The 27675-nt window shown below is 37.4% G+C and overlaps 1 protein-coding gene across 1 annotated transcript in view; it reads left to right on the top strand.

The window, feature by feature from the left end:
• Positions 1–224: 224 nt before the first annotated feature.
• The window catches only part of LOC139696206 (sphingosine kinase 2-like), a 36711-nt gene continuing 9260 nt past the window's right edge, over positions 225–27675 (top strand). The window contains exons 1-6 of the mRNA XM_071594865.1: positions 225–312; positions 2371–2520; positions 3947–4062; positions 5682–5781; positions 8715–8835; positions 15258–15554. Of these exons, the coding sequence (XP_071450966.1) occupies positions 2452–2520; positions 3947–4062; positions 5682–5781; positions 8715–8835; positions 15258–15554 (703 nt within the window). The 5' untranslated portion in view covers positions 225–312; positions 2371–2451. The remainder of the gene's footprint in view (positions 313–2370; positions 2521–3946; positions 4063–5681; positions 5782–8714; positions 8836–15257; positions 15555–27675) is intronic.

Raw genomic sequence — 27675 nt, 5'->3', positions numbered from 1 at the left:
CCCAGGCCCTCTGGTCAGTAGTCCAATGCTATCCCCGCAAACTACCACAACCCCTTTTTATTGCGTTTGACCAACAAATAAATACTTGAGCCGAGTGCGTGATGTGATGTTGGCTGACGTTTGGGTTTTTATTCCTTTGCAGGGTTGAGTGATGGGCGCATTGAATGGGGGCCGGAGGGGTCACCGGAAGGGGGCAGCCCTCAGGGCATTGGGGGAGCAGGGGATGTCGATGGAGGGGATGATGGACGAAGACTGTTGGTGCTGCTCAACCCAAAGAGCGGACCAGGGAAGGCACGGGAAATATTCCAGAGGGTTAGTGTTCGTCAGAGAGTGAAACAAATTGTTTTGTTGGATGTGATCTGATTACTTATCTCTGCTATGCCAAATAAACAAAAAGAGACTTCCAAGGACAGGGTGTCTAGATGTCTTAATCAAACTATTGGTAGGTACATACTTGTGTTTTTTAAATAATCGATACATTTGGCTGTAGGCTTTGGAACACAGCTTTCTGAAGAAATTTTGTACTGTCCATAATCTAATTCTTTTTTTGGGACCTATCAGTCAAATCATTTGAGGCATGCATTTATGGTATGTGCCGAAACTCATTTAAATCTAATACTTCAGCCTTCAGGCAAAAAAAAGGACTAGGGAAGAGGAGCTCTGGTATTGAAACCTTAAAGTTGTTAGCAAATAAATGCCCACCTCGCTGATCAATGTAATGACACACGTATGGCTAATGAAGTCATTTGTACTATTCAGTATTGGTGAATTGTATATTGTATATGAATATACTATAAGAAAACTCCAAAATCTTACCAAAGCCAGATGAATGTCAAGAAACTGCATAAGGTGCAGCGGCAGTAACTTTCAACTGTGTCAGCCACTTAATGTGCAATGCAACAATATTAGAGTATAAATATCATTTGCCTTGACCAGGATTTGAACCGGATCCCTCAATGTGTCCGGCCAAGCGCTTTAGCCAGTTAAGTTACCGTGGCATCCTCTTAACTGGGATCCAGGTTCGAATCCCGGTCAAAGTAGACGATTTTTATGCTCTGAAATTGTTGCATTGTAAAGCCAGATGACTTTGGAGCAGGATATGTGATAATTTCAAAAGAAAAATTTCATGGCATAGTTGAAAAACCAATGTTCATGCTGATGGCATTTTATTTGAAGACCACAAATTCCTTATACGTATGTCTTCAAAAGATTCACTTTCATCACGGTTTTGCTAGTTAAATTACAGTTTTAAAATGGCCACCCTAATGTGCTAAACATAGAGAAGTACACTCATTGGAAAATAAATATCATTATATTTCTCTTAGTGGCGACCCAGTTGTAATGAGCAGGATGTTCTCTTAATGGAGAAATTATGTTGTAGTTTGCATAGCAAATGTAAATAATTGAACCAGTGGATTATTTGATCCATCCTCACTGAATGGTTTTGAAAGGTAGTATGTAGAATGAAGAAATCCAAAGGGATGCCAATGCTGGGAGAGCTATTGGTAGTATGTGAATTGTATAAAAAAATCTCTCAAGGTACCAAAGTGGCAGTGTATGCAGGTCTGCTCTTTCTATTATTAGTATATGGAGGCAAAACTTGGGTATGTCAAGATAAATGCATGAATGTTGACTGAATTCAGTGGTTGTGGAGTACTTATTGATTGTCGGTACGAAAAATTAGAGTGATGTGAGAGGAATATGAGTTATGAAATGATGTGGAATGCAAGTACTGGTGGTAATGTGAAAGAAAAGAGTGGGTCATTCTGGTTTGGTCATGTTGGGGGAGAATAGACAAAAATAAAATCACAAAATAGATATTTTAGAGAAGAATAAATGGTTTGAGAGGAGAGGATCATTCAAGAAAGTCATGGTCATGATGAGTGGTCAGAGAGACTGTCCGAGTGAGTTGCGTCAAGGACATGAAGGAATGCACGAAAAAATGTAATGACTGTGAAGATCTGCAAGAAGTCTGGTATGGTCTGGATTTGTCCATATGATAAATGAGATGGGCTATGAGGAATATCATAGACTGAGCCTTTCAAAAGTCATAATTTTGGCATCCAAATGTTCTCATTTTCTGGGTCATGGCTTTCTGCTTTACACGAGGAGTTACCGGAAAATTCATTGATTTTGGGGAATCACTTTTTAGATTTGGATTTAATTTAGAATTTCAATGATTCTGTTTTAATTATAAGCTAGCACTAATTATATTTTAATGTTAATTTCGACTTTTATTTGCCATATCAATTGTCCCGAGCATGACAAAGTTATTCTGGAACTCTTTCATGGGCGTAGACCGTTATAGGAGTTAATCCTGTTCATATTTGAAGTAACGTTTTTTTAATTTTTTGAAACTTCAATCTGCAGAGAGTGGTGCCTGTCCTGACAGAGGCTGAAATACCTTACGACCTGCATGTGACTAAACATGCAGGAGATGCGCGGCATTTAATGCGCTCCCGTGACCTTTCAAAGTGGTCATCTATTGTTGTGGTCGGCGGTGATGGATTGTTGTTTGAGGTGAGAAATTTTGATTATCCTCTTAAATTATTGGAAGGAATCTGGGAAGCAAGTTATTTTAAGGAGTGAAATATTCTCATTTGTGACTACCATATAATATTTCACCTCAATCATATTTTCTGTTTCATTCTTAGTTGAATTGTTGAGGAGGCAGATGCATCCTAGCACATGTCTAAAGTAATTCTGTTTTGAATTAGAAGAAAATCTTATCATGCTGTTTCTGTAGCGATCAGGTACCCAAGGTGGCTTTTCATAGTTAATGATTAAATATTTGTCGAGGTCAACACATCTTCAGGTTGCTGGTGAAATTATTAGTTATCAGAAAACTGCTAAATGCATAATTTGCATTATTATGACAGTCTGTCATTGGACAAGAAGAACTTTTCAATTGACTGAGGAAAACTTATGTCCGATGCCATGATTCTCTTGGGAACTCCACACGGCTACCCTTCTCTCTTGTTTTATTTCTTGCCCTACCCATTTAGTACATAAAAGCTTTAATTACCAAAAAATAATTTTTTATCTACTTAATGAATCCTCTGATGCCATCTTTCATGCTGCCATCTACCAATTTTCCCTTCAACTTCTCTCTACCCATTTAATGCCCTGCAATACTTAATTTGCCTTGCTTTGTGTCCATTTCATTTCCTTCATTCTTTTTCATAAATATTACTTCAAGGCCTTCATTACCCCTCTTCTCTCCTTCTCAATTAATTACTAAAATCAATATAACATGTAAATAAAGCTATGTGAAATTGATCCATGTCAAGATTTGTACAAATCAACTTTTTTAACTTTACTCTGGATCCTTCTGATCTTTTTCCTCTTATTTGTAAGTACATGTTTAGCTCATGGACTACTTATCCCGCTCGCTCGCCTAATATTTATGTCCGTTTTGATCAAAAATATTTGATAAATAAGTGCAGTGTTCTGCTGCTTGCTCCAGTTTATTTTCTCATACTTTAATGTCTTACTTATGCCTAATTACGTCTTGAGAATCCTTGTTTACTCACTTGAAACTTAAAGAAATGGACCCTTGAACTTAATTTGCATATAATTTCAAAACTCTTAAGTATATGTTAAACCAGACAAACTGTAAGCTTTTTGTGGATCACCATTTATTAAAATTCCCCAGCCACAGTAATGAAGCCAAAGGTCAATTCGATAGGTGAAGGTAGGGCTCACCCAGTTACTATGGTTTCCCCGGGAAGTTCTTTTATCCAAAAATCACGCAGCTCGGGTGGAGCTGAGGGTGCCCAAAGGCTTCCCCAGGAGTCAAACTCCAGCATGTAGTCCAGCTCTCTACCCACTGAACTACAGTTTTCCTCATTAATGAAGGGATGATTGATCTTTGGAAAATATGGTTGAAAATCAAAATTTCAATAATATTTGCTAAATAAATGTGCGTTTCTCTGTTCTAATTTAGGTTCTGAATGGAATGTTTGAACGTCCTGATTGGGAAAAAGCCATTGCAATTCCAGTGGCTGTTGTCCCGGGTGGCTCAGGCAATGGTCTTGCCAAATCCATTTGCTACTACTCTGGGTGAGTATTATCAACTGAATGTGATTAATTTACCCCACTGCATTTTTTAATGCATGTGCTAACATTTTGCTGAATTACTTCCTCTTCTGATTGCTAGATGATAAATAATATACGTACTTCTACTCAATTTTATCTTCAAGTCTACTCAGTTCAGAGCTATCTTAAGATGAGTGCTAAAAAAAAAACAGTTTTGACATTAAAGAAAATCTGACCAGAATCTTCCACCGTGGCTGTTTGTTTCATTCAAGAAATGGTTCACAGACCACATTTCATGTGAAATGAATTTCTTGAAATGGCCTTATTACCATGCAAGTGAATGAATCAACTCACTCACTCTGTGCCAATATGATCACATTGCTTGGGCAGCAATGCTTGAAAATTGACTTACACTCTGGATATCCTTCGTAGATGACATGATTTCAATTTCATGATCTGTATGGGATATTTATGAAGTTATTTTGTACACGGAAAGAAAAAAATGCAGCTTTATTAATTCCACTTAATGTTTTTTATCTTATGACCTATGTTTCAATACATGGTGTCATCATGCTTTTCTGATTTTCTGTGATGTGCCAAACATTTGTCCTCTGAAACCCTATCCCTTCCTACTCCTGTCTAAACCCTAAATGCCTGATTTTGCCCCTATACTGTTTCCCCATGACCAAAAGGTAAATATGAGGTGTGTCCTAAAACTATTCGACCTGCGTTCATATCTCCGCATTGGTGTTAAACTTCGTGGTCATCCGGGCCGTGTGGCATCCTTCCTTTGGAGTAGTCCCCATTTGATTGAACCACACCCTCCAGGCATTGGTGCTTCCACATCTTAAAGCAGTCCTCGAACGCAGATTTCGGAATGGCCTTCAGCTTGCGCGTCGAATTACACTACATATCTTGTCGAACTGCTCTCCTTTGAGTGCCATTTTCAATTTTGGGAACATCCCCAAAAGTCACAAGAAGGTATGTCGGGACTGTGCGGAGGCTGGCGAAGCCGTACAATCTCCTGTGTTTCACCAATAATTGCTGCACAAGGTTCGATGAATGCCCTGGGGTGTTATCGTGGTGAAGAAGCCAGTCACCGTTTGACCAGAGACATTTACTTCTCACGTCATCACGCAATCTTTTCATAACTTCAACGTAATATTCTTTGTTGATTGTCTGACCTTTTGGTGCAAATTTGAAGTGTACAACACCCTCACAATAAAAAAAAATAATTAAAAACGCAGGTTGGATACTTTTCGGACGTACCTCATACATTGGTTTTTACATGCATACATATATGGAAGGTAAAGTTCAAAAGAGCGGCTGATGATGAAAGGTAAAGTTGTAAGATGAAAACATAAAGTGGAATTAACAAACCTGCATTTTTTCCTTCCATAATGGATCAGTTCCACAAAGTCAAGCGTGGTAATAATTGATCATTACAGCTCTCAGGTACATTCTTTGTTTACAGACACTCATATTGAGTTGGTGCTGATGGTTCAAGCTTCGATTGAATGAATATTATGAATTTATTGCGATTCTTGGCTAATTTCCACTTACTTCTTCCACTCTGATGCAACTTTTGTGTAAATATCTTTTACTTTTCTCTTTCTCCACACATCTCACATTTTGTATTTAAGGGAGCCATATGACCAGAATCCAGTTCTCTTGTCTTCCCTGAACATTGTCAAAGGACAGCCGTTGCCCATGGACTTGGCACGCGTTGAGACTAAGTCACAGGTGATCGATTATGTTTTATATTACATGTTTATATATTTTTCTCCATTTAATATTTAACGTGATTGGAGGGTTTTGGAAGACTTGGGAATTTTTCTTTTGAATTAAAAAATAATGTATTTATTTCGCAGTGGGTGCTGAAATTTCAAAAACATTTTCTGCAGAAATGTGTGTTCTTACGGCATTTTGGAGCTTACTACTAATGACTTACCACTGGCAATTGATGCCTAATTCTTGTGTTCTTGTCAAAAAATGTTGTAACCGTGACAGTTTAAGCATGGTCTTAAACTGTCACGGTTACAACGGACGGACATTTTAAGCACAGTTCTTTCTCTTGGTCATTAAAAAGCACGGACAGTTTACAAAAGCACGGACAGTTTAAGCACAGTTCTTTCTCTAAGTCATTAAAATTATGTAAATGTGAATAAAAATTTCATTAAAGTGAAGTTAGTCTGCTGGTAGGAAAGGGGTTGGTTACTTCGGGTGATTTTGATAAAAGTAATAACATTGTGAGATATATTCCCTAGGAAAGGAACTAGAATTAATTTCTGTATTATTTTCATTACCCGGGGGGGAGAAATGCTGAGGGATTCACTGCATCTGGAGTGTGTCATAAGTTAAGAGGGATATGGAGAAATTTTTACAATTTATTGTTTCATCACGGCTCACCCTTCTTAGGATTGAAAGAAGCAAAAATATTTGAGGATGGCAAATTTGTAAAAATTCTATGGTCACTCCACCCCATCTTCAATCTCGTTTATTTTGGTATCCCGAGACATTCAGGCAAAGGCCCTGGCTGGGACCTCTTGTGCGACAACATAGTCTTGTGTGGTTATATTATATTTCATTATTTATATATTTATGGTAAAACACAAGTACTCTTGTTATTGCTTCAAGTGGCATAGTTTATATTTGATCATCATTTGAATTTGGTTGTTGCACTTGGGTCAATCAAGTAATGTGTGCTTGTGATAATTTGGTAGATTCACTTGACTAATTTTGATAACTTGGGATTTTCCCAAATGGGCCGGAGACTCTTCTCTCATGGCGTTGTGGTTAAATCACAGAATTATAAATCCTACCGCTAGGCAAAATAAGAGAAAAATATGGTCCTTGGACTTCTTTTTCTGATAGCCATGGAAACTGTCCTTTGAACCCATATTGTCCAATAAATATACAGTGAATTTTGGAAAATGCTCTCTAGCAGTTAAGCGAACAGTCCTTGGTGTAAATATAACGACACAAAATACTGATTGCTGGGCATCATATTAATAAAAAAACTTTCAAAAAATCAATTAATATTTTCTTAATGATTCATATTTGCTGACCCCAGTGGCAGTGGGGTAACATCCTTGTCTGCCATTCCAAAGGTCGCGGGTTCGATTTCCACCCGGGTGGGTTTTCCTCCACCTAGGGCTTTAGTGTTTGTAAATGTGACCATTTTATCATTGTTAATTGCTCAATGTAAAGGCCAAAATGTGCTGATTTTGGACTAATGCTAAATGAGTAAATATATTTAAAAAACACGCTTAACAAACTTGGTGCTTTGAAACTCCATTCAAAGTCAAGTAATAAATGTGTGTGAAGTGGGCAGTAGTCATGATGTTCTTTTTAGTGTACCAAGTGGAACATAAATCATCGTCTGCTTAGTTTATTTTTTGTTAATTTGGAATTTTAAATTGCTCTGAATCAGGAACTTTGAGATGCTTCTTAGCAGTGATAAGTCCATACTTTTCTAAATATAAGTTCAGTACCATTTGACTTGATGTTTTGGTGAACATATTTTTTGCAGGTGAGTCTATCAAAATATTTCAAAGAAATGCTAAAAATATTAGTCATGTGCACCATAATTTCAGCTTTTTATAGTATTTTCTTGTTAAAGATAGTACACAAATTTTTTTGCCGTAAATAATTTTGCACAAAGTGAAAATTATGATTATTAAAAAACCTTAAATTGAACACTTTTTGAAATAATAATGTTAGATTTCATTAGAAGTTTCACATGACACTTCAGTTTTATGGATATACATTTTTAATGTACTTGTGCACAAAATTACTCATTGTTCTGTTTAAATAAAGTGAGAATATGCATAATTATGAGATTAAAAAAATGAAGGGTTTGGAATGAGATAGAACTTGTGAGGCAGCTGGTGCTGGTTTCTCCAAGGCTCGCCCTTCCTCTGGTGCTCCTTTTCCTGATGTGGGTTTTATTCAAAAAAGACATCAGTAAATAATCCCAGCGCTTTTCCCACCAATGTACATATCATTCTACACTCTATCCATTTTATTTTTCCCCAATGTAGCATTTATTTTATTTATTATCATTATTTTTTAAGTTAAATTTTGCATTTTTATAAAATAACTGTAAAAGTTGACTAGACTCTTTGTTTCAATGCTTTTATATTTATTTATGCATGTAAATGACAAGGGATTAGGTGAAAGAGGGGGATTATTTAGTCTCAAACTTTCCCCAGTATAGAGGTATTATTATTCAATTGTTTCTGGCTCAACTTTGTCGAAGTTCATGTTCATTAAATGAAGAACACACTTGATGATAACGCCTAAGCATTGAAACTAGTTGTACATAAATAAAGGACAGTGGAAATATACATACGAGGTATTATTATCATTATTTATAATTGTGTTACAAAATAAGAAAGGCATCTTGATTCAGACACTCTTGTTTTACATTTCTGATTGTGTTCTGCATGTGAATCAAGTGATACAGGAATTTTTGCGTATTTAATACCTCTGTTGTATTGAAATTGAGTTTAACTGCATTCTATGGATTTAGTGATTTAAGAGACCTCTGAGAGAGAAATACTCATTATTAGAAGTTGTGGAGTACTTGTTGGTGGTAAATTTTAGTGAGGTTTTGTTTAACGTAATTAAGTTCAGTCAATTCCTAATTGTGTGCGTTGTAAATATCATTCCAGATAATGTTTTCATTCTTGTCTGTTGGATGGGGGTTCCTTGCTGACATTGACATTGAGAGTGAGAGATTAAGAGCTATGGGTGGGCAGCGTTTCACCATTTGGAGTGTTGCCAGGCTAATCGGTAAGTACCAGCAAAGTTGTTGGGTAAGTTGAAGTAAGAGAAAAGTGGCGGGTTAAAGCAAGTGGAAGCCAGTCTGAGTTTGTTTTTCGCATTGCATTATAATGCAAATATTATGTATGGCCTTTTATTCTTGCAATAATTCGCAAATATTTGGATCACTGACTAAACTTCATGCAACTGTGAGTTGCAAGTATCTATAGCTCAAAATTATCTGGAGACAATTTATTTAAAAAAATCAGCACTTCAGAAATGTTCATATTACATATAGTAATTTTAAGAAAATACATGAATTGCCATTGAAAACATAAATTTTCTTGTTTCTTAACGGAATAATAATTATTTATTGATCTTGTAGATTTTTTCAAAGTTACTTGTTCAGTCTCTATATTTTGAGTGGGTTTTGACTTTTTACCAGTAAGTGCAATTTCAAGGAACAAGAGCCCTCAAAGTTATAAATAATGGAGTTTTAGAAGATGACTCGTTAGCTCAATGGGCTGAAGCACTGGGCCGAAGATCCAGGGTCGTAGGGATTGAGATTTGAATCTCAATCAAGGCGAATAGTTGTTGCACTTTGAAATTGTTGCGTTGTAGTAGATGACTCCATTATAAGTTACTTCTGCGGCACCTTCCACAGTTTATTTGAATTTTGAAAGTGCTTTGATTTGACTAATTTTAATGGCTGGGTTGAGGGACTCACAGGAATAGGTTGGACCAGTAATTGAAATAAGGGGGCCAGCAGTTTATCCTGAACTGGGATACTTGGGGAGCAAGTTTCCAAAATTCAGTTGGGGATGTGGATACCTTCTGATGCATTCGCAGGGCCTGATATTCTCCAATCTCTTTTCATTCTATTTTGGCACTCATTGCTTAAGCAAGCACCAACTGAAAAATTGGAAAACCATCGCTGATCAAAATAATTGCAATGGATTAAATTGGAATGAAATTGATTGAAATCTACCACCAGGTCTTTTAATGTATCTTGTGATATTCTTAAAAATTTTCATCCTGTTTAAGGAAATATCTGAGTTATATTTGTGGAAAATGGTTGAATTTTTTATGATGAGGTCATTCTGAAAAAGTTGGGCTTCTTAGAAAGCTGTTGTTTAAATAAGATCAGATATATTTCCCCCCCTTCCTTGGTCCACTGAGTTGAACAATTGAAAATGTTCTACATATTGTACGAGGGTAGTTTGAAATGTTCTCTGCATCACCACCAGATGTCAGCACTAGCGCAACAAGTTTTGGGTGTAGTAATAGGTAATCCTTAATGAGTAAACATGTAATGTGTCCATGCTCTTGGAAGAGATCTGCATTGCGGATGCCTCTCTGTTGTTGTCCCCGTGTAGCGATTTGTGAAGATGGAAAAAATTGAGATTCGAGCAGTGATTAAATATTTTGTAAAGAAAGTTACGAAAGCAAAGGAAATAATACATGCCGTGTTTCAAAACTTTCTGCTCCTTCAGATTCAAGTGTTGCCAAGTGGACAAACGAGTTAAAGATGGCAGGGACAGCTTAGATGATGATCCACGTGGTGGTCAGCCAAAACGTGCCACTATGATGCCAGGAATGATAGCAAAAGTGCTTAAAATGTTCATGGAGGAATACTGACTGAAAGTGCGAAAAATTGCTGAAGCTGTAGGGATGTCATCTAAACGGGCATATCGCATTTTAACTTTGGGATTGAACATGAGAAAATTGTCTGCTAGATGGGTGCTGCAACTCTTGATGTAGTATCACAAATGCATCAGCAAAGAAATTTCCAAAGAATGTTTGCTGCATTTTAAGAGCAACCGACAAGATTTTCTGGGCCAGTTGGTGACCACAGATGAAACTTGGGTCCACTTCTATACCCTAGAGAAAGAATGTTTATTCACCCCCTCCAAAGAAAGGGAAGGTATTATAATATGGTTGGATGGAAAGGGATTTTCTGGGATGCGAAAGGGATTCTGCTGATGGATTATCTTCCCACTGGTCAAACAATTACTGCAAAATACTCCGCTAACCTCCTTGGACCTTTAGTTGGTCCGAGAGATTAGCATAAGATACACGAAAAAAGGCCAGGTTTGGCAAAAGTCATCTCTCATCAAGACAATGCAAACCCCCGCTCAAGTGTCATTGCCATGCCTAGAATAGGTGAACTAAGATACAAAGTGTTACCACACCCGCCTTATGACTTGAGACCATCAGAATTCCATCTCATCCCCAAGCTCAAAATTTTCCTCGGTGGATGAAGATTCTCTTCAGACAAAGAACTAACGGCTGAAGTAGAGGGTTAATCTGCAGGTCTGAAGGAATCTATTTTTCAAGATGGGATTAAGACACGGGACCTCACATTAGTGTACAGGGAGGCTAAATTGAAAAATAAAAAAAAGTTTCCCTGAGATAAGTTGTTTATTTTTATTCCATTCTGAGAACTTTTCAAATTACCCTTGTATCAGTTAAAAACATCAAATCTTATGGCCAATTATCATTAATGAGTTTTGTATATGATTTATCCTTTTCGGTAAGAATTTTAATGATAGTCTGGGGCAGTTGCACAAAAATCTATCTATTCTCTGGTTGGTTGTGCAACACTTTATAATTGCACTAGAATGATATATCACCTGAAAAATCTTGGATCAGACAACTCCTCCAGGAAATCTGAAGATTATTCTTTGCATTTATTTGAATGTAAATATCACAGCTTACTCGGTCGTCATAAGAACATCTTTATGCATGAAGTATTTAGGCTTCAGATTTTCAAAGTGAATTATAATGTGAAGAGGGAAAAGAGGGCTGGGGAATCCTAGGATCTCTTTTCAAAAGGACAGTCGGCTATACATTTCATGTAATTGTTCATTGAAGGTGCCGCATCGGGGTGCTACGACCCCAACAAGTTTACTTAAAGGAGGGTGTTATTTTTTCAGTATCATGTCATGAGCACTATTGATATCAACGCCATGAATTATAACTTTTTGAGTGTCGTTGGGTGTAACAACTCAAGAAACATAATGGGCGAGCACAGCCAGCTGAACATTTTCTCGAATATCTGTGGATTCATCAAGAGTCAAATTGAATGCATTTTTCCAGTCAATTTTCAGCTTTAACTCGGAATTTCTACAGCCAGTAATGTGTTATTCTAGCGTAATATGGAACTGTAATTTGATATATTCATCTGTGTATGAGGTCTGGCCAATAAATACGCAAACCGGTGCAATCTGGTGGCCATGACGTGGACTATAGCCTCCCCCCACTAGCGCCCGAGACCCCGTCCATGAGCCGTCTGTGCTTGGTGGATCGTCAAGCTGTGATTTAGATGCCAGTTATGTTATAGTTTCTGTTGTCCTTGTTTTTACTGTTTGTCAAAAATGGAAATTGACAAAATCACGGAGCAACGAATCAACATATCAGGTTTTATGGTGAAGTGCAGTGGTAAAAGTTATCGAGAAATTACTGAAAGGTTGACAGCTGTTTACGGTGATAATACTCTGAGGAATACATCCGTTTTCAAGTGGATTAAGCATTTTATAGATTGCCTACAAGATGCAATGCAAGGGAGATGCAAGGCCGTGGCAAGACCTTCGACCCCCTGTGTTGACGACAACATTGGTCGTGAGCGATCCCTTGTCCATACCGACCGTCGAAAAACTTCCCGAAATGATAGCTGATGAACTGAATTTAGGAAAATCAACAGTGCACACTATTTTAACCGAACATGATGGATGGATCCTTCACCATGACAATGCACCTGCACATTCGGCATTGATTGCTCGCCAGTTTCTGGCAAAAAAATTCAATCGTCATTCTTGATCATCCTCCTTATTGAGGGAACATCACTGGGAAGATTTGGACAGAATAAAGGAAGACATGACGAGAAAACTAAAAAGCCTAACTGCCGAGGAGGACTTCCAAGGGTGCTTTAAACAGTGCATGAAAAGAAGAAGATGGAATAAGTGCATAGCCATATGAATGGAGAGTACTTTGAACAGGGGACAAAATTGATGTAGAACAAATTTTGCAAAATAAAGTTTCTATGGCCTCAGTTTGCGTATTAATTGGACAGACCTCATAGGTTTTTAATTATTTGGTTATAAAAGTTTAGCCACTTGTTCTTCAGTTTGCCAAATGAATATTCTCTCGCATGATGGATGCTTAGCTTGAGCAGTGTTCCAAGATATTGAGAGACTGGCCTCAGGTGCACCATCTGCATCTGTACACTCAAGGAAGACGGGAAGGGAATGTCTGCTGATGATGAATTCCTCACTCAAAGGAGAAAAGCTTTGTGCCTGCCACTATGAGTTTTGTGGATGTTCTCAAAAATTTTGAATGACTTTTTTAAAATTAATAATGCTTTCTAAGTTGAATAATTAATAATTCACTTAAGTGATTTTATGACAAAGTAACAATGGTTTTCCTTTGTCATAAATACGAGTAAATGTGAAATCTTATTCCCATTCAATCTGGAATCTTTAATGCTCCTCCTAGGATTTCTTTCTTGTTTTATGATGCCATGGTAAAGGATTTTTAAATATTAATTTTATCCAGTGTAACTCTGAAATTGTAAAAATGTAAAAAATTTTCAAATACTTTGTTAAAAATAGGGAAAAAAATTGTTGTCCGAAATAATGAAAGTATCAAATCCAAATTCTTCATGGAAAATAGTTCAGAAAGTAGAATTAGCCATAAAATTCATTACTGTATTTCCTGGCCCTTCAGACACACTTAAAAAAAAAATCCAAAATGGGCTCAAAAATCAGCCTGCATCTTATGGACTGGTGGGGGTGCATGGGTATAACTTCAACCTTTAAATGCAAGCTGATCCACCAGTGAAATATTTAAAAAGTATTTTTTTTCTGCATCAGGCATAGAAAATGGTTACCTTGATGACAAATTTCAATGTTGTCATTGTTTTGACTCAGTAGTGACGTACTCAGTTTCAATATTTCCTCGACAGTACTTCTCAAAAATTCCCAAGTATATCACAAATATATAAATTGTGGCACACTTAGTTTCATCTCACATGTGCTGCTGCCACAAACCTTAAAATGTGTTGGGCTAACAGTGAGTGATGTTGCCCCTATGCCAATGCGTGCGTAAATCTCAAGTAGTTGGAGAGTGTCATGAAGGCATAGAAAAATGTTTGCTTTTAATACCAATTTCGATAATATCAGAAACTAAATATTGCATAAAAAGTTGAAATGCAAGTAACCACTCGTGGGATCCATGCAGAAAAGATTGTCATGCAGTATTGAATTTTAAACTTTGAGTCATAAATTACTCCTTACTACGAGTACTGTAACAAGACAGCTGAAAAGCATTTTCAATGATGAATTGCTGGGTTTCTTCTTTGAGTAAACTTTGATGTAAGTGTGACTGCTAATTTTTAAGTGTAAAAATTCAATTTTCTTCGTATAAAGTGTGAGCATCGAAATATTGTGGTCTTCTCTGTGTGATCCAAGTATTTTCAATAAATTCTAACCTGAAAAATCATGATCAGTCTCGTGCACGACTTCATGTTATGGGTTGGGAAGTATGGTTCATGTTACAGCTAATTGTCATTTGTTACAATTAGCTGTAGAAGAAATAATTGTCAAAACAGAAATGACCTTTGAGCATCCTGCTGTGGGAGTGAATTCCCTCCTAGTTTCCACTGCCTACTGCCAGGGAGATGGTACAATGTGTACAATCTTTTCTAGAATATTAGAAGGTCACCAAATATTCTCTTGAAAAGATTCAAAGTACACACTGTGTCAGTCTGTTTGTGATGTCCTTGGAAGAGTTAATTGAAAAGAGTTTGTAAGATAAAGAAAGAACAAAGTGCAAAGTGGTGAGAGACAATAGGATGCATTAAATAAGCGAATGGTATGATGGTGGGAGGTCCTCAAATATTCAGGGAAGTGCTATAAAAGATTAACAGAAGGTTTAAGAGTTGCATGATAAGGATGGACAAAGGAAAGATTAAAACCCGGTGGATTGGAAGGGAAGGGATGATAAAGGACATGAAGCAGATATGAGTTAGGTATTGGACAGGTGGAGAGGTTTGAGTGTTTACGAGGTGTGGTGGGAAGTAGCTGAGAACGTGAAATGAAGGAGACTGGGGAAAGGATGAGGGCAGCAAAGATGGTATTCTATGGAATTGAAAGATTGCTGATGACCTGGAACAAGGTTCAAGACTGTTCCCTTCAAGATTAATCCCTTCATGCATAGTTGTGATATCACATGAAATTTGTTGTTTTGTATGATTTATTTTTACTGCTTAAAAATTGCATAATAATTTTAAATTGAACTTTAAATAAAAAAATAAAATGTTGGAACATTTGTGAAGAGAGTTGAGGTAATGTGAAATAACCTTCCAATTGCAAGTTCAATGGGTCAATGTTTTTCCAGTGATTTTCATTGACGAGATTGTGGAAATAACTGTCATTGTTATGCTTTGTCAATAGGATTGCGGACGTATTCTGGGCGCCTGTCGTACCTCCCTGTGCCTGGCCATCAGCCCATAATTTCTCCAGACCACAAGGGAAGCGCGGTGCCTCTCCCCAGGAGTATCAGTCAGTCGGCCCCGAGGGGGAATCGGGATTTGGATATCGTGGATGAGGCGGAAGATAGGAAACTAGGCGTGTTCCGAAGTCGCAGCTATAACGAGGATCTTGGGAACGGTGGCTCCATGAGAGAGCGATTTGGAAGCGTGTCCAGTCGCAGCTCAATGGGTGACGGACTGGCGGACGACCCAGATGGTGGTGAGTGTCGGACAATGGAAAAAAATGTTGTGCAAAAATTGTAAATGCTTAGTGGTTTATTATTGTTTGTGTTAGTTATTTTTGTGTAATCTCTGTGATTGGTAGCTTTAGAATCGATCCGCTGTTTCAATGGTTGACATTTTAATTGTCCTTTCACCAATTCTTTGAATCACAAATTGCATGTTTAGTGGTGAATGTGCAATTTATGCTCTTGATAGATCTTGAACATTTAAGCATTTATTAAGAGCTAGTTTTTTAAACCCAACCCTGCTAAATGAATTTTGAAAGTCTTAGAAGAATTTTAAAGTAAAGCTATGCATCGAAGTCAAATAGTACACGCTCAGAATTTTCCATCATTTGTACATTTATTTTTAAATGGATTAAAATTAACTCTGGTTTGTTAAAAGTACATGAATAAAGATTTTAAGGCTTAAAAGACACGGTACTCTCTGATCAAGAGACTAGCAAAACATATTTTTCTCAGAAAGCTGAACCAATCATATAGCCAGGAGAAAACAAATGGCTGGCAAATGACAGATATTGACCAAGGATTGCTCGTGTAGATTCATATTCATCATATGATGCTGATTAAAATAATGCAATGCAGACAGTTGGTGACTCATTACCTGCATGGCAAAGCAGTGTACCTACCTGTATTTGCTTGCCTTAAAGGAGAATATGGAATTCCAAGGGCTAATGAATGCAAGGGAAATGATAATGAGAAAGTACGTTTATTACAAAATGTTTTAATTTAAATCTTAAACACTTTTGACAGCTTTTTATTGTGTTAAATTCAAAACTTTTAAGCAAACTTTTATGTTTTAAAACTAAAGTCAAAATTTCAGATCATTTAATTGTATTTATGATTGCAATTTCATTAAAAGTTTGAGGTGCTGGGAAGAGAGAATAGCACGGTTAATCTGCAAAATGGATAAATTACTTGCGGATTATTAAGATTTTACTGTAATACGCTGGAAGGTAGGAAACTTAAGTGCGTTTATGCATGTTAGGTGGACAGTCGTGAAAAACGGGGAGGACAAGGATATCTGCAAAGGGAATGTTTCGATTGTATGTGAAAAAGTCAAAACTGGTAAATCCAAGGATTGAAGTCCAAAGTCTGAAAAATCCAAAGCCTGGAAAGTACAATGCATTCTTTCCAAAAGGCAATAAATAGACAGGTATAAGAGCACCATATTTTATTTTATGACATTTATAAATTTAAATTATGACCAATATTTTCAATGCATTGCAGTTGATTGTCATCGTCCACTTAGTCGTTTTAGTCGTGAACTTGACTGACGATACAGTCTTCAACTCGTTGCAGATGTCCATCAGAAACTTTTTTCACTTTTCATCCCAAACTTAATTTGCATAAGATATATTCAATGCTAGTCTTCTCCTTTGGCAAGTCATTAAGGAAATTGTACAGGCTCCCAAGTATCATAATAATAGATTTTAAATCTAAAAGTATTTTCAGGTTTGCGATGGTTGAAAAGACAATTATTCTTCCGCAAGTCAAGTCATAATCGGGGTCTTCGAAAGAATCATAAATAAGGAAGTAATCGCCTACCATAGTTTTTTTTAATCAGTCTGGCAATTGGTGAATGAGCTCGTACGGATGTCCGTCGTGAGCCGACTGATTGCCGATGGTGGACACTCCACATGTTCACGTGCTTGCCCCATTCATGTCACTCATTGTACGCAAAACCCGTGCTTCTTCGGGATTGGGGCCATGAGTTGGATGAGATGCAGCGGTTCCTCCTCTGCGCACAAGAGCACTCTGAACTTCATTTATGGTAGTCAAACGTGCACCGCACTTACGATGGCATTTCCAATACTTAACATTGAGTATGGTGCAGTATACCAAAAATGGTGTAATGTCCAAATATTTGAGCACCTTTCATAATAATATCTAGAATTGGCATTGCCATGTTAATTTTGAATAAAGCGAAATAATTCCTTTGAATTGATAATGGTTAGGAATAAATTTTGAATGTAAACAGTAGATAAACGGCAGTTACCTGGGCAATTAATAAATATTGAGTGAAATTGGTTGCAAAATTCATATTGGTATATAATAACATTATTTAGTAATATTTTGGATATAATACACTTTGGAGTTGTCTGTTTGGACTTTTTCAACCCCAACCGAATAATTCCTACCGTATGGTTTTTACAACTTTAAGAATAAAACCATGAACAAAGCAATGAACCCGAAGGTCGGTTTGGTAGGTGATAGTAGGGTGCACCTAGTTCTAAGCCCTTTACGGCTCGTGAAATTCATGCAGTAGCAGGGTGTTGAGGGCCATGAGTTGGATGACATACAGCAGTTCCTCCTCTGTGCACGGTTCCTCCTCTGGGCCTGTTCCTTTCCCCGTGCCGGTTATGGTTTCCCAGGAAAATCTGGCACCCGTAAAATCACACAACTCGGGTGAAGCTTAGGGTGCCCATAGGTGTGCCGAGGTATCGAATGAGGGCCCTCCAGTCAGCAGTCCAACACTACTCTAGGACTACCATGTACCCCACCTTTTGTGTAGAGCATTGATTTCCCTCTATTGGACTCATTCATAAAGTTAGGACGAGCGTGATGAATGGTAGCATGTTTACTGTTTTTTCATAGAATAAAACCGAATTTTTTCAATTCTAGTTTTTTGGGGATAATAACAATCTCCACCATGGTACAAATTTTATTTATTTATTATTTTGTGCTCTCATTTACCCAGTTAATTAGGAAACGTCGCTGAGATATTCTAGATAAAAGATTTTAAAAACTTTTATACAGGGTTCGTCCGGAAAATAATTGTACTGACTCCTGGGCTGGGCGCGCCGCTCCAGGCGCGCCCAGCACCGCTCTGACGGGCTGCGATTGGAGGGGGGTATGTTGGCAAGCGACGCTGAAAAAGGCAGTCGGCTCTGAGCTGTGGTGTAGTGAGGAGCTCTGTTAACGCGAACCTCCACGCTCGACCCACGTCACGGAACGCGATGCCGAAGTTTTTGGAGCAGCGTTATTCCATCAAATTTGCGGTAAAGCTTGGGAAATCGTCTACCGAAACTGTCGGTATGATTAACCAGGCTTACGGGGAGTCAGCCATGTCCAGAAACATGATCTTTCGGTGGCACAAGATGTTCGTGGAGGGCAGAGAAGAGGTCGACGACGAGTCTTCGAGAGGTTCCCGATGATGCCTTCGCGGGAGCGTTCCAGGAATGGGAACGCCGCTGGAACAAGTGTATCGACTCACAAGGGTCCTATTTTGAGGAATATTAGCTTAAGATATGTAAAAGTGTAATAATTTTTTTTTCCTGAGCTCAGTACACTTATTTTCCGGACGAACCCTGTATTTAGCGTACTTGAGTAAAGTGGGCTTCTAGGGCCACGTGTGCGCTTGTTTGCATGTCAATCTGTCCCTGCAGTATTTGTAACTTGTTTGACTGTTTGATGTGAATATATTTGTTCTTGTTCTCAATGTTTCCAGTTTCGTTGCGAGACAGTCGTACCACTGACACCACTCCTACTTTAGAAGCCCTCGTACAAAATGCATATTTGGTGATAATTAATTGCGAAGCACATTCACTCATATCCTTGGTTGTATGTGACCAACTGGGGCACAGTAGTTGGGCCAGGTTGCATAACCAGTAAGGATGTACTGTTATTCTATCTTCGTTCGAATGTCTTTTCAATCAATGCCCGTTATTGATTATCTATGGGCCGAAGCACTCTCCTCCTCTGCACCTGTGACTTGAAGTTTTTTCAGTGACAATGGCTAAAGAACTAAGATGCCTTTAACTCAATTGAATACAGTTTTCCATGTATGCTAGGGTACACAGAATATATAAATATTGTTTCTCATTACTCTGATCCAGTTGGTTCTCCAAAGTTGAAATGTGCAGGTTGACTCAACTACAGGGCTCTTAATTTTCCAGCACTCGACCCTTTTCCCTTCTCTTGATCCTGAGGCCACCAAATTTTTCAGTTTTTGTAATGGCCGAGCATGAAGTTAAAGTGATTGTGTTAGTTGGAATTTGTTGAGCCAATAGAGCTGGGTGCTTCGGATATTGCACATATTTTTGCTAATTTTTGAAGAAAATTGCTATAAAATTAATAAATACTTAGTTTCCTATTTCCTTTTACAATTTCAATTGAGCCTGTTTGTACCTAATTTATTTATTAAGCCATTTGGTGTTCAATGTTATGAATCTGCAAAAAAGTCCTGGTTTAATATTTGGTGTTTGTCAGGCGTGTTATTTTAGAGAATCACATTTCATTTTATATGTCTCCATGATTGTCTTTTATTGAAGGGACAGTTTCATTGGGTATCTTAGTTGATTGTGTGCTTATATACTGGGAATGGCTGAGGAAAATAATGTTTTTTTTGCAGGTAAACAGAACAGTTTCAGGTTTAACTTTGTGGGATTCCTTCATTATGAGGTCATCAAAACCATGGTCGTGAAATATTAAATTTTTATTGTGTTTGAAATGTTTAGTTTCTTTTTACCCTCATAATGTTGCAGATATTACAATAACAGTCCATTGCTTGTGTGTCTGTGTTTAAAGCGTTAAGTGTATCTCATTTTGATTTCATTGGGCAGCTCTCAAATAATTAAAGGTTTGTGGTTTCATTGGTTTTGTATGTGATGTGTTGTTTTAAATTGAATATCCACATTTGAGTTCATGGGTTTCTTTTTTTGGTTTTAGAGCCGAGTTGGGTTGACGCGCTGGAGAGTTGCATGTGGGTGGGGAAGGGCTGAAGAAAACAAATGATGTCATTTGACGAGAGAGCTTTGATTAGGTCCTATGAGGAAAAATGCTTCCTTTAAAAATTAAGATTTCATTTAAGGTCATACCACACAAATAGAAAATCATCGTGCCGTTTCATGAGACAGTGATACTCTGATCCTGGGTATCATTCAAAGATGCCTCTCACTTATGTGCACCATAAAATAGCTAGTACTGCCTCAATTTCTGACTGGCAAAGAACACAATCTTTTGCATAAACACAGTTTGGTGGCAAGTGCCCGAGTGAATTCAGAAACACTTTCAAGGAGACGGGTAATATTATGGAGAAACTGAAATTTTGATCCTTAGGCATTTATTACCTTGAAATTAGATTCATAGCATCACTGATGTTAATGGAAGGGAAACATTATCACATAAACTTCCGAATTTCTGAAGCAACATGCACGTAGCATGGGAAAAATCCAAACTGAACTAAAGTCTAAATCTTCAAGTTTGTCGTGCACTTTACTGATGTGCAAATGCCTTTTGTTAATAAAATCCACAATGGGTACGCCAAGATTATTCTTCAACTTTTATCTAGTTCTCTCTATGCCGGCCCCAGTGGTGGCAAGGTAACTTCCTCGCCTGCTAACCCAGAGGTTATGGGTTCAATTCTTGCCAACACGGGTTTTCCTCCACCAGTGGCATGGATATTTGTAACTGTCTTAATTGTAATTTGTCGGAGTAAGGTGGAAGAAGGAACTATAAAATTTCAATCTAACCCCAATTGAGTCTATAAATAAAATAAATAAAATTATGCCAGTTAACGGGTAATATTGTTATACATAAACTTGAAATTAAAATCTTTATAAAATTGTATGTCCTTAATGATCAAAAATGTTGGCAAAAATAATTTGAGTTTCCTTTAAAACAATATTATAGCCATGGTGCATTGGTTAAGGTCTTGGTTTGTGGCTTGATATTATTTTAAAATCATGTATTAATTATTCGTACTGGTTGGTGTGCTATTTTGAGTTCACTAATGGTTTTTTTAGTTATATACTGTGCCAATGAACAGTGTTCCAAGTTTTGTAATTATTCTTCGTCACCCCAGAAGAGGCCATCTGCAATTGTAGCCGTGCGTTTCTTGGAGTCCAGAGTAGTAGTCCCATATGGTATGGCAAAGGGAAGCGTAGCTTGTTGATAAGGTTTGAGCTTTATGCGTGCTTGTGCTCACTTCACACAGCCACGTGGTCTACTCTTAGTTGGACAAACAATGGGAGATAGCATGCCATGAGCTTGAGCTGTGGATACCCACCCCTTTCATTAATGATTAACCGGAGGACTATTCACCTTAATAAGGCGTTAAATATTCCCTAATCTGTGGGTATCATAGCCTTCATTTTGTAATTTTGACTTATAAATATTATGAGGATGATAAAAAGAAATGCGAATGTGATTTGAGATTGAGAAAGTTCTGAATGAAAATTTTCAAAGCATTTGTTTTAGGTGAAATTCAAAGTGTGTCTTGGATGTTAATATGCCATATTTAAAAAATGAAACAGTGGACATTGGTGATCTCAACTTAATTGAAAATATATTTCTTTGCTAAATGATCATGTTAACTGATCCATTGCATGTGAAAATGTAAGAAGTAATACAATATGCGTATGTAGTTATTTATTATGCTAATGATTTTTAATTAACTTTTTTCCATCTACCCCTGAGTCTCAATGCCATGATGAACTCCGGGGGTCTGCACTCCCGGGACCCGATGGCTTGGGCTAACAATTGGAAAAAATAGAAATTTTTTTATTTTCAAAACCTAATACTGCAAGAATTCACTCCAAAAAATATAAAATCATTGCATATCAGAAAATTGTGGCTAAATATTGCCATTGGCTAACTAATATGTTTACCTGAGCATAAATCGTTGCCTAAAAATGCATTATTTTGCCAAATTCTACCCTTTTACTGGATTACTATGGTGTGAAATACGGGCAATAAGAGCAAATCACTGGGTGTAGTTTACCAAACAAATGAAGTACATATATGTACTGAGTGTAAAAAGTGGACCAGTCAGGTGTCTGCATGAACATACGAAATAAATTCCCTCCGTGCTTACCTGGTAAGGACACGGATATTTTCTCAAAGTCCTTTTGGTGTAGGAGTGCCATTTCCGGGTGAGTGAGGAGGTAGGTAGGTGTATGCTTATGCTTTAAAAATCAGAGATGTATTTCAGTGCTTGTGAAAGGATAGTGTAAATTGCAATTTTATTTAGATTAGGATAGCGTTAAGATTTTGAATCTGCTTCTATCAGCAAACATTATTTTTATTACTGTTAGGCGCTTCATAGTATGTCACTATCATGATTTTCTATTGTCAATCAGTTAAATTGTTGAAGTTCACGACTAAATTTGCAGTTTTGTCTCAGTAAAAGTTGGGTTCATATAATTTGAAAACACCCCAACTCACTCATAAATTGTTGGAAAAATGCAGGGAATGGATTCAATGCATGACAGGATATGATTAAAATGAAGAGGAAAAATTTTAAAATAGAATATGGGATCATTATTTATATTTTTGAAGTAACCTATTTTTACAAAATCATTTCAGCACCTCCTGTATCATATTTAACACTTTGTGGTTCGCTCTTGTATTATTACATGTTTTTCAAGTGGCCACTTGTGTATCAATACATGCTCATGTAGTCTTCGGCTTTGGCTGTGGCTTCAGCCCACCTCTGGATTAATTTGGAAAAATTAAGAGCTATTTCTTTGATCCTCATCAGTCTAGAAGCTTTTCACATTGTTTTTGTGAAAGTTCATGGTTTTCCTGAGGGAAATTGTATTTTTTTTAACTTGTAACATTTATTTGTTACCCTTTACGCAATCATGGCTGCAGAGAACAGAATTGGAATGAGCAAAAATGATATTTTAATTGAAGTTTTTGCTGATAGTAGTTTGCCTGATGTCCCAAGCCGTGAAGGGATGTGAATGATGAAAGTTCTGGCAAAAACAATAATAAAATCCCTGGAGACAGTGATGATGATGTAATAATTACCAAGAAAACCGTTCGTGCTCTAACTTTGTAATATTCCAGGGATTCTGAAGTTGACAGTAATGATTTTACTTGCACAATGATTGGCGATGCTGTGTTTTGGTTGGACAGCAACATTATTCCTACTTTAGGAACATTTGCTGGGACACTAGGTGTGAAAATTAGTCCACGTGATCCAAAAAAACGTGAGTGACATAGTTAGCTTGTTTATTGGGGATTACCTCTTTTCAATGATGGTGGAGAAATGAAATCGTTATCCTGAGCAAAATGTTCATAAATACAGAGAATCTTCTTAAAGATTGAAGTGGCATGAGATAACCATTGGAGAAATGGAATAATTTGTAGGATCGATGGTCCTTATGGGGCAGGTGCATGGAGACAGAATAAGTGATTGCTGGGCACTGGATCCTCTTACAGAGACACTCAGTGCACCAAAGTGAGAAAGACCAGGAAAAGTGGTCGAAGAAGATGGTGCTGTATTTGTCAAACGGTGCCCTATTCACTTATTCTAGGGTGAATTAGGAGCTCAATGGAAAACTATTTGTGTAAGTATGAAAAATTCTTGCATGAAGTTGCAAGACACTGGGTGAGTCACAGAGGTACAGAAGAGCCCGTCTCAAACACCCAAAGAGAAAAGCATTCACATTTTTCCCGCAAGGCGTGCGCCTAAGATGGACCAACTGGGAAGACTTTCAACGGACATGAAAAACTATGAAGTAGAGAAAATAGTTGGTGCTCGGATCAAGACAACTCCTCGCATACCTTGTAGAGTGTGTTCAGCCAAGAAAAAGAGAAGTGAAACCTGCTTTATTTGCTGATTGTGTTGAGTTCCACGCCATAGAATGCTTGGAACAAATCCACTCTCTAGTTGATTACTCTCGTGTATAATCTCAATGTATTTAAAATTTCATCAAAAAATATCCGCCGTTTCAATAGTTGTATTTTATTGAGTGAATTGAGTGAAAAGTTTCACAAAAAATGGCCGGCCCCCGCAGCTGCTAAATTTAAAATACCCCGATTTCACTTTTCAATGGTTCGCATAAAATCTTTTGAGTATGTATGTCATCAAAGTGAGAAGCTGAAGCTTAGCAGCAAACCAAAGCATTCACTCCCTGTGAAACTATGCGGTCTATATCCCAGAATTCCCAGTTCCTCCTTGCATTTTCCCACTATTGTGATTTTTAAGTTTTCAATCAATTCTAAAAAATGCAGGTTTTTCCTTTTATCCGAATGGCTTCAGACGTATCATTTGAGTGCTGAATTTAGGTGTTCATTCAAGTCAATAAACAATTTTAGGAAACTGCCACTTTCAATGAAAATGCTACTTTGTGTCACTTGACCACACCCAAGTCCCATTTCAATGCAACAATTTCAGATTGTAAAAATCATTCGCCTTGACTGGGATCCCAGTCAAGGCGAATGATTTTTACACTCTGAAATTGTTGCATTGAAATGCACATTAGCGGATGACTCCGTTAAAAGTTACTGTTGTGGCATCTCCCGCAGTTTCTTTGGAATTCGTCAGGTCCCATTTCTTTAAGAATCCTAATATGTGGAGATGAACTCGGGCCGATCCAGATTGGCATCTACGGCAAATTAAACAACATCAGTCATGGGCTACCTTCCTTCAGTTCCTAACTGAATCATCTTGTCTCTTTGCATTTTTTCAAGTGCCAACCTCATTGAGAAAAAAAAATTTCCTTGGGGCACCAATTCATATTTGAATATCCAGGGTTTGAAACGCCTGTATTCATGTGGAAATTGTGCAGCAGATTTGTCATCGCAATTTGGCCCATTCAAGTTGTCAGAAAACTTTGCATCATTCACCTTTGAAGTTCTCCGAAATGTTTTCAGGTATGCTCGTAGAGTTCAATAGTTCACCTAATGAGTAATCATGATGATAAATACTCACTACAAAAGATCACTGCTGGCATAGAAACCACTGCAATTATAAATTTGATCACATTCTTGTGATGGACAATGTGGGGCACTTATCTCTTGTAATTGTCTCTTAACCACAAAGTTGATTAAAGAGTTAATTGATACAATATATGTAGGAAATTCCTGAAGTGGTGGCTACATGCTGGGCCCTGCAATTTCGCTAAATACTTGCTGAATGCATTCTCTGAAAACCCTTATGCGATCCCCTGAAAGTGCTCCTTCAAGTTCTGATCACGCAAACCTCTCGGTAGTCTGGATTTTCTGGAAATCTCAAAAAGCTTTTTATTTTAACAATGTATACCCCAATTGAAGTGTAATTGTAGGCATTTTTATTTATAAGGAAAGTATAATAAACTAATATGTCCCAAAAGTAGAAGGATATATGTACTTCAGAATAGAATAAAGAAAAAGCTATTCAACTGTAAATGACACTTTGTGACCAATTGACTAATACCAGTTTGCATGAATAGTTTTAATTTCCATTAAAGTTTAATTAAATTGTAATGAAAATGTATGGAAAATGCAAAAAATGGATTAATGTGTGTTATATCATCATGGGAATAAATAAGGCTTTATTTGTTAGAGAACTGAGACGGGAGTAGCAAGGCTGAATGATAATTACTCACCGGTCAGATTACTTATACTAGCTATTATTTACATGTCCGTTTCCATCTTATCAGCATGATATCCAACGTACCTCTGTTGTTTAAACATTTTAGTCACGCATTTCAATTAGGAAAGATTATTTAATGGAATTGAGAATGGATGGCTGGGATGTACTATGCATAAGTAGAGACTGTTGGAGTGAGTGCTTTGAGGACCAATACGTTCAGCCACACAGCAATAAACCTGAAAATTGGAATGATGACGACGATAGATGAGGGCAAACTCTCCTCATACTCAACCCAATGGAAATTGAAACTCACGCATGAGGGTAAGAGAGCCAGTTCCTTTAATTGTACAGTGTGTGTGGTTTCCCAGGAAGATCTGATGCTTGGAAAATGAATGGGCGACCATTGCCCTATTTACATGCGTGGTAGTGATATGGATGATGAAAGAGAACCAATGTTGTATCAATGTTGAACCAATGAAGAGTATCAGTTGGTGAAAATGACATTGAGGAAATGGACATAAGGTATCAAATAACATGACGTAGATGTGTGTGAAAGGAAATTCATTGAGATTGGGATGGATATGAGTAATTCTGTTGAAGAGGAAGACTCGAGAGTATGAACAAAATTTTCTGCATTGATTTTCTCACGTTAGGAAAATGGATGAGAGGCAGTTCACGAATCACCAAACAGATGCAACCGTTTGAGAGAGGGAGAGGAGGGATGGTCATGCTTGAATGTGGCTGAATAGACTCTCGTGGAATATTCAAAATTTCAGTAATAGAAGAGTAGGTATGTAGAAGGTCTTTCCGGAAAATATCCAGCCATGCAATCATTTTGGGAGAAACGGCCAACCTAGAACAATGAAGAGGCCTTACTCATCCCCTTCGGAGTGGCACTCCCCTTGGGAGACCACACGCACTTATCCCAGCAGCGCCCCTTCTACTTTTTGAAACCATCGGCAAAGTCCTTTTTATAAGAATGGCCATCAGCTGCCTCGCTGAATTCTTTTTTATCTTGTCAACTGACTGTTGGGAAGCCTTGGAATTTATTTTAGGGTCATAGACAAAGACCTATGACTCATTTCCAGTAATGACCTTTTTTTTTAGAAAATCTGGGTCATCACTTGCGGCTTGGAGCAATTCCTTTGCAACTGTAGAATGACATTTTTGATGGGGACAAGATAAAAGAGAGTGCGGCTAGACAACTGATGACTATTTTAGAAAAATGGCATGAATCTTATGCCAGCTTAGATGAGAAAAAAATGTGATGCAGAATTAAAAATTGTCAATAGTTTTCTTTTCTAATGTTGTGCCTTAGGGATTTTTTGGGTTGTGCCTCATGAGTTCCGAGCTTCGATAGTTTGATATTCCAGTCAGTATCATAATCATCGCTATTGCATCACAGATAATTAGAATATAAAGATTGTTTTAGGATGTGATTGTCTGCAACTGCTTTTGTTCTAACTGGGTTTTTGGCATTCAAATGGCAGCATTTTGTTTTAAAAATTAATATAAATGTTTGCTGGGGTTGGTTTTCTTTTGCATCATAGCTAAACTAGTAGCGCAACATAAATATGAACCCAAAGGAAATTGGGATTTTGGAAGACTGTGGAAGAGATGGGTTTCGGAATAGGCCAACAGAATTTGGCTAAATCCCTGAAATGAAGAGGAAGCAAGAAGTAGGGGGCATGAATTTTTTGTCGCATGTAACATTAAAAGAAAAGTTGGTGTTCAAATTTTTGACGTTAAGCCTTTTTTATAAAATGCAGAAGCACTTAAAAAAAAGTAGTTTT

The sequence above is a fragment of the Hetaerina americana genome, unplaced genomic scaffold (assembly GCF_022747635.1).
Source record: "Hetaerina americana unplaced genomic scaffold, ioHetAmer1.1.p SCAF_1, whole genome shotgun sequence".
Classification (NCBI taxonomy): Eukaryota; Metazoa; Arthropoda; class Insecta; order Odonata; family Calopterygidae; genus Hetaerina; species Hetaerina americana.
This window is presented reverse-complemented; position numbering and strand designations above follow the sequence as displayed.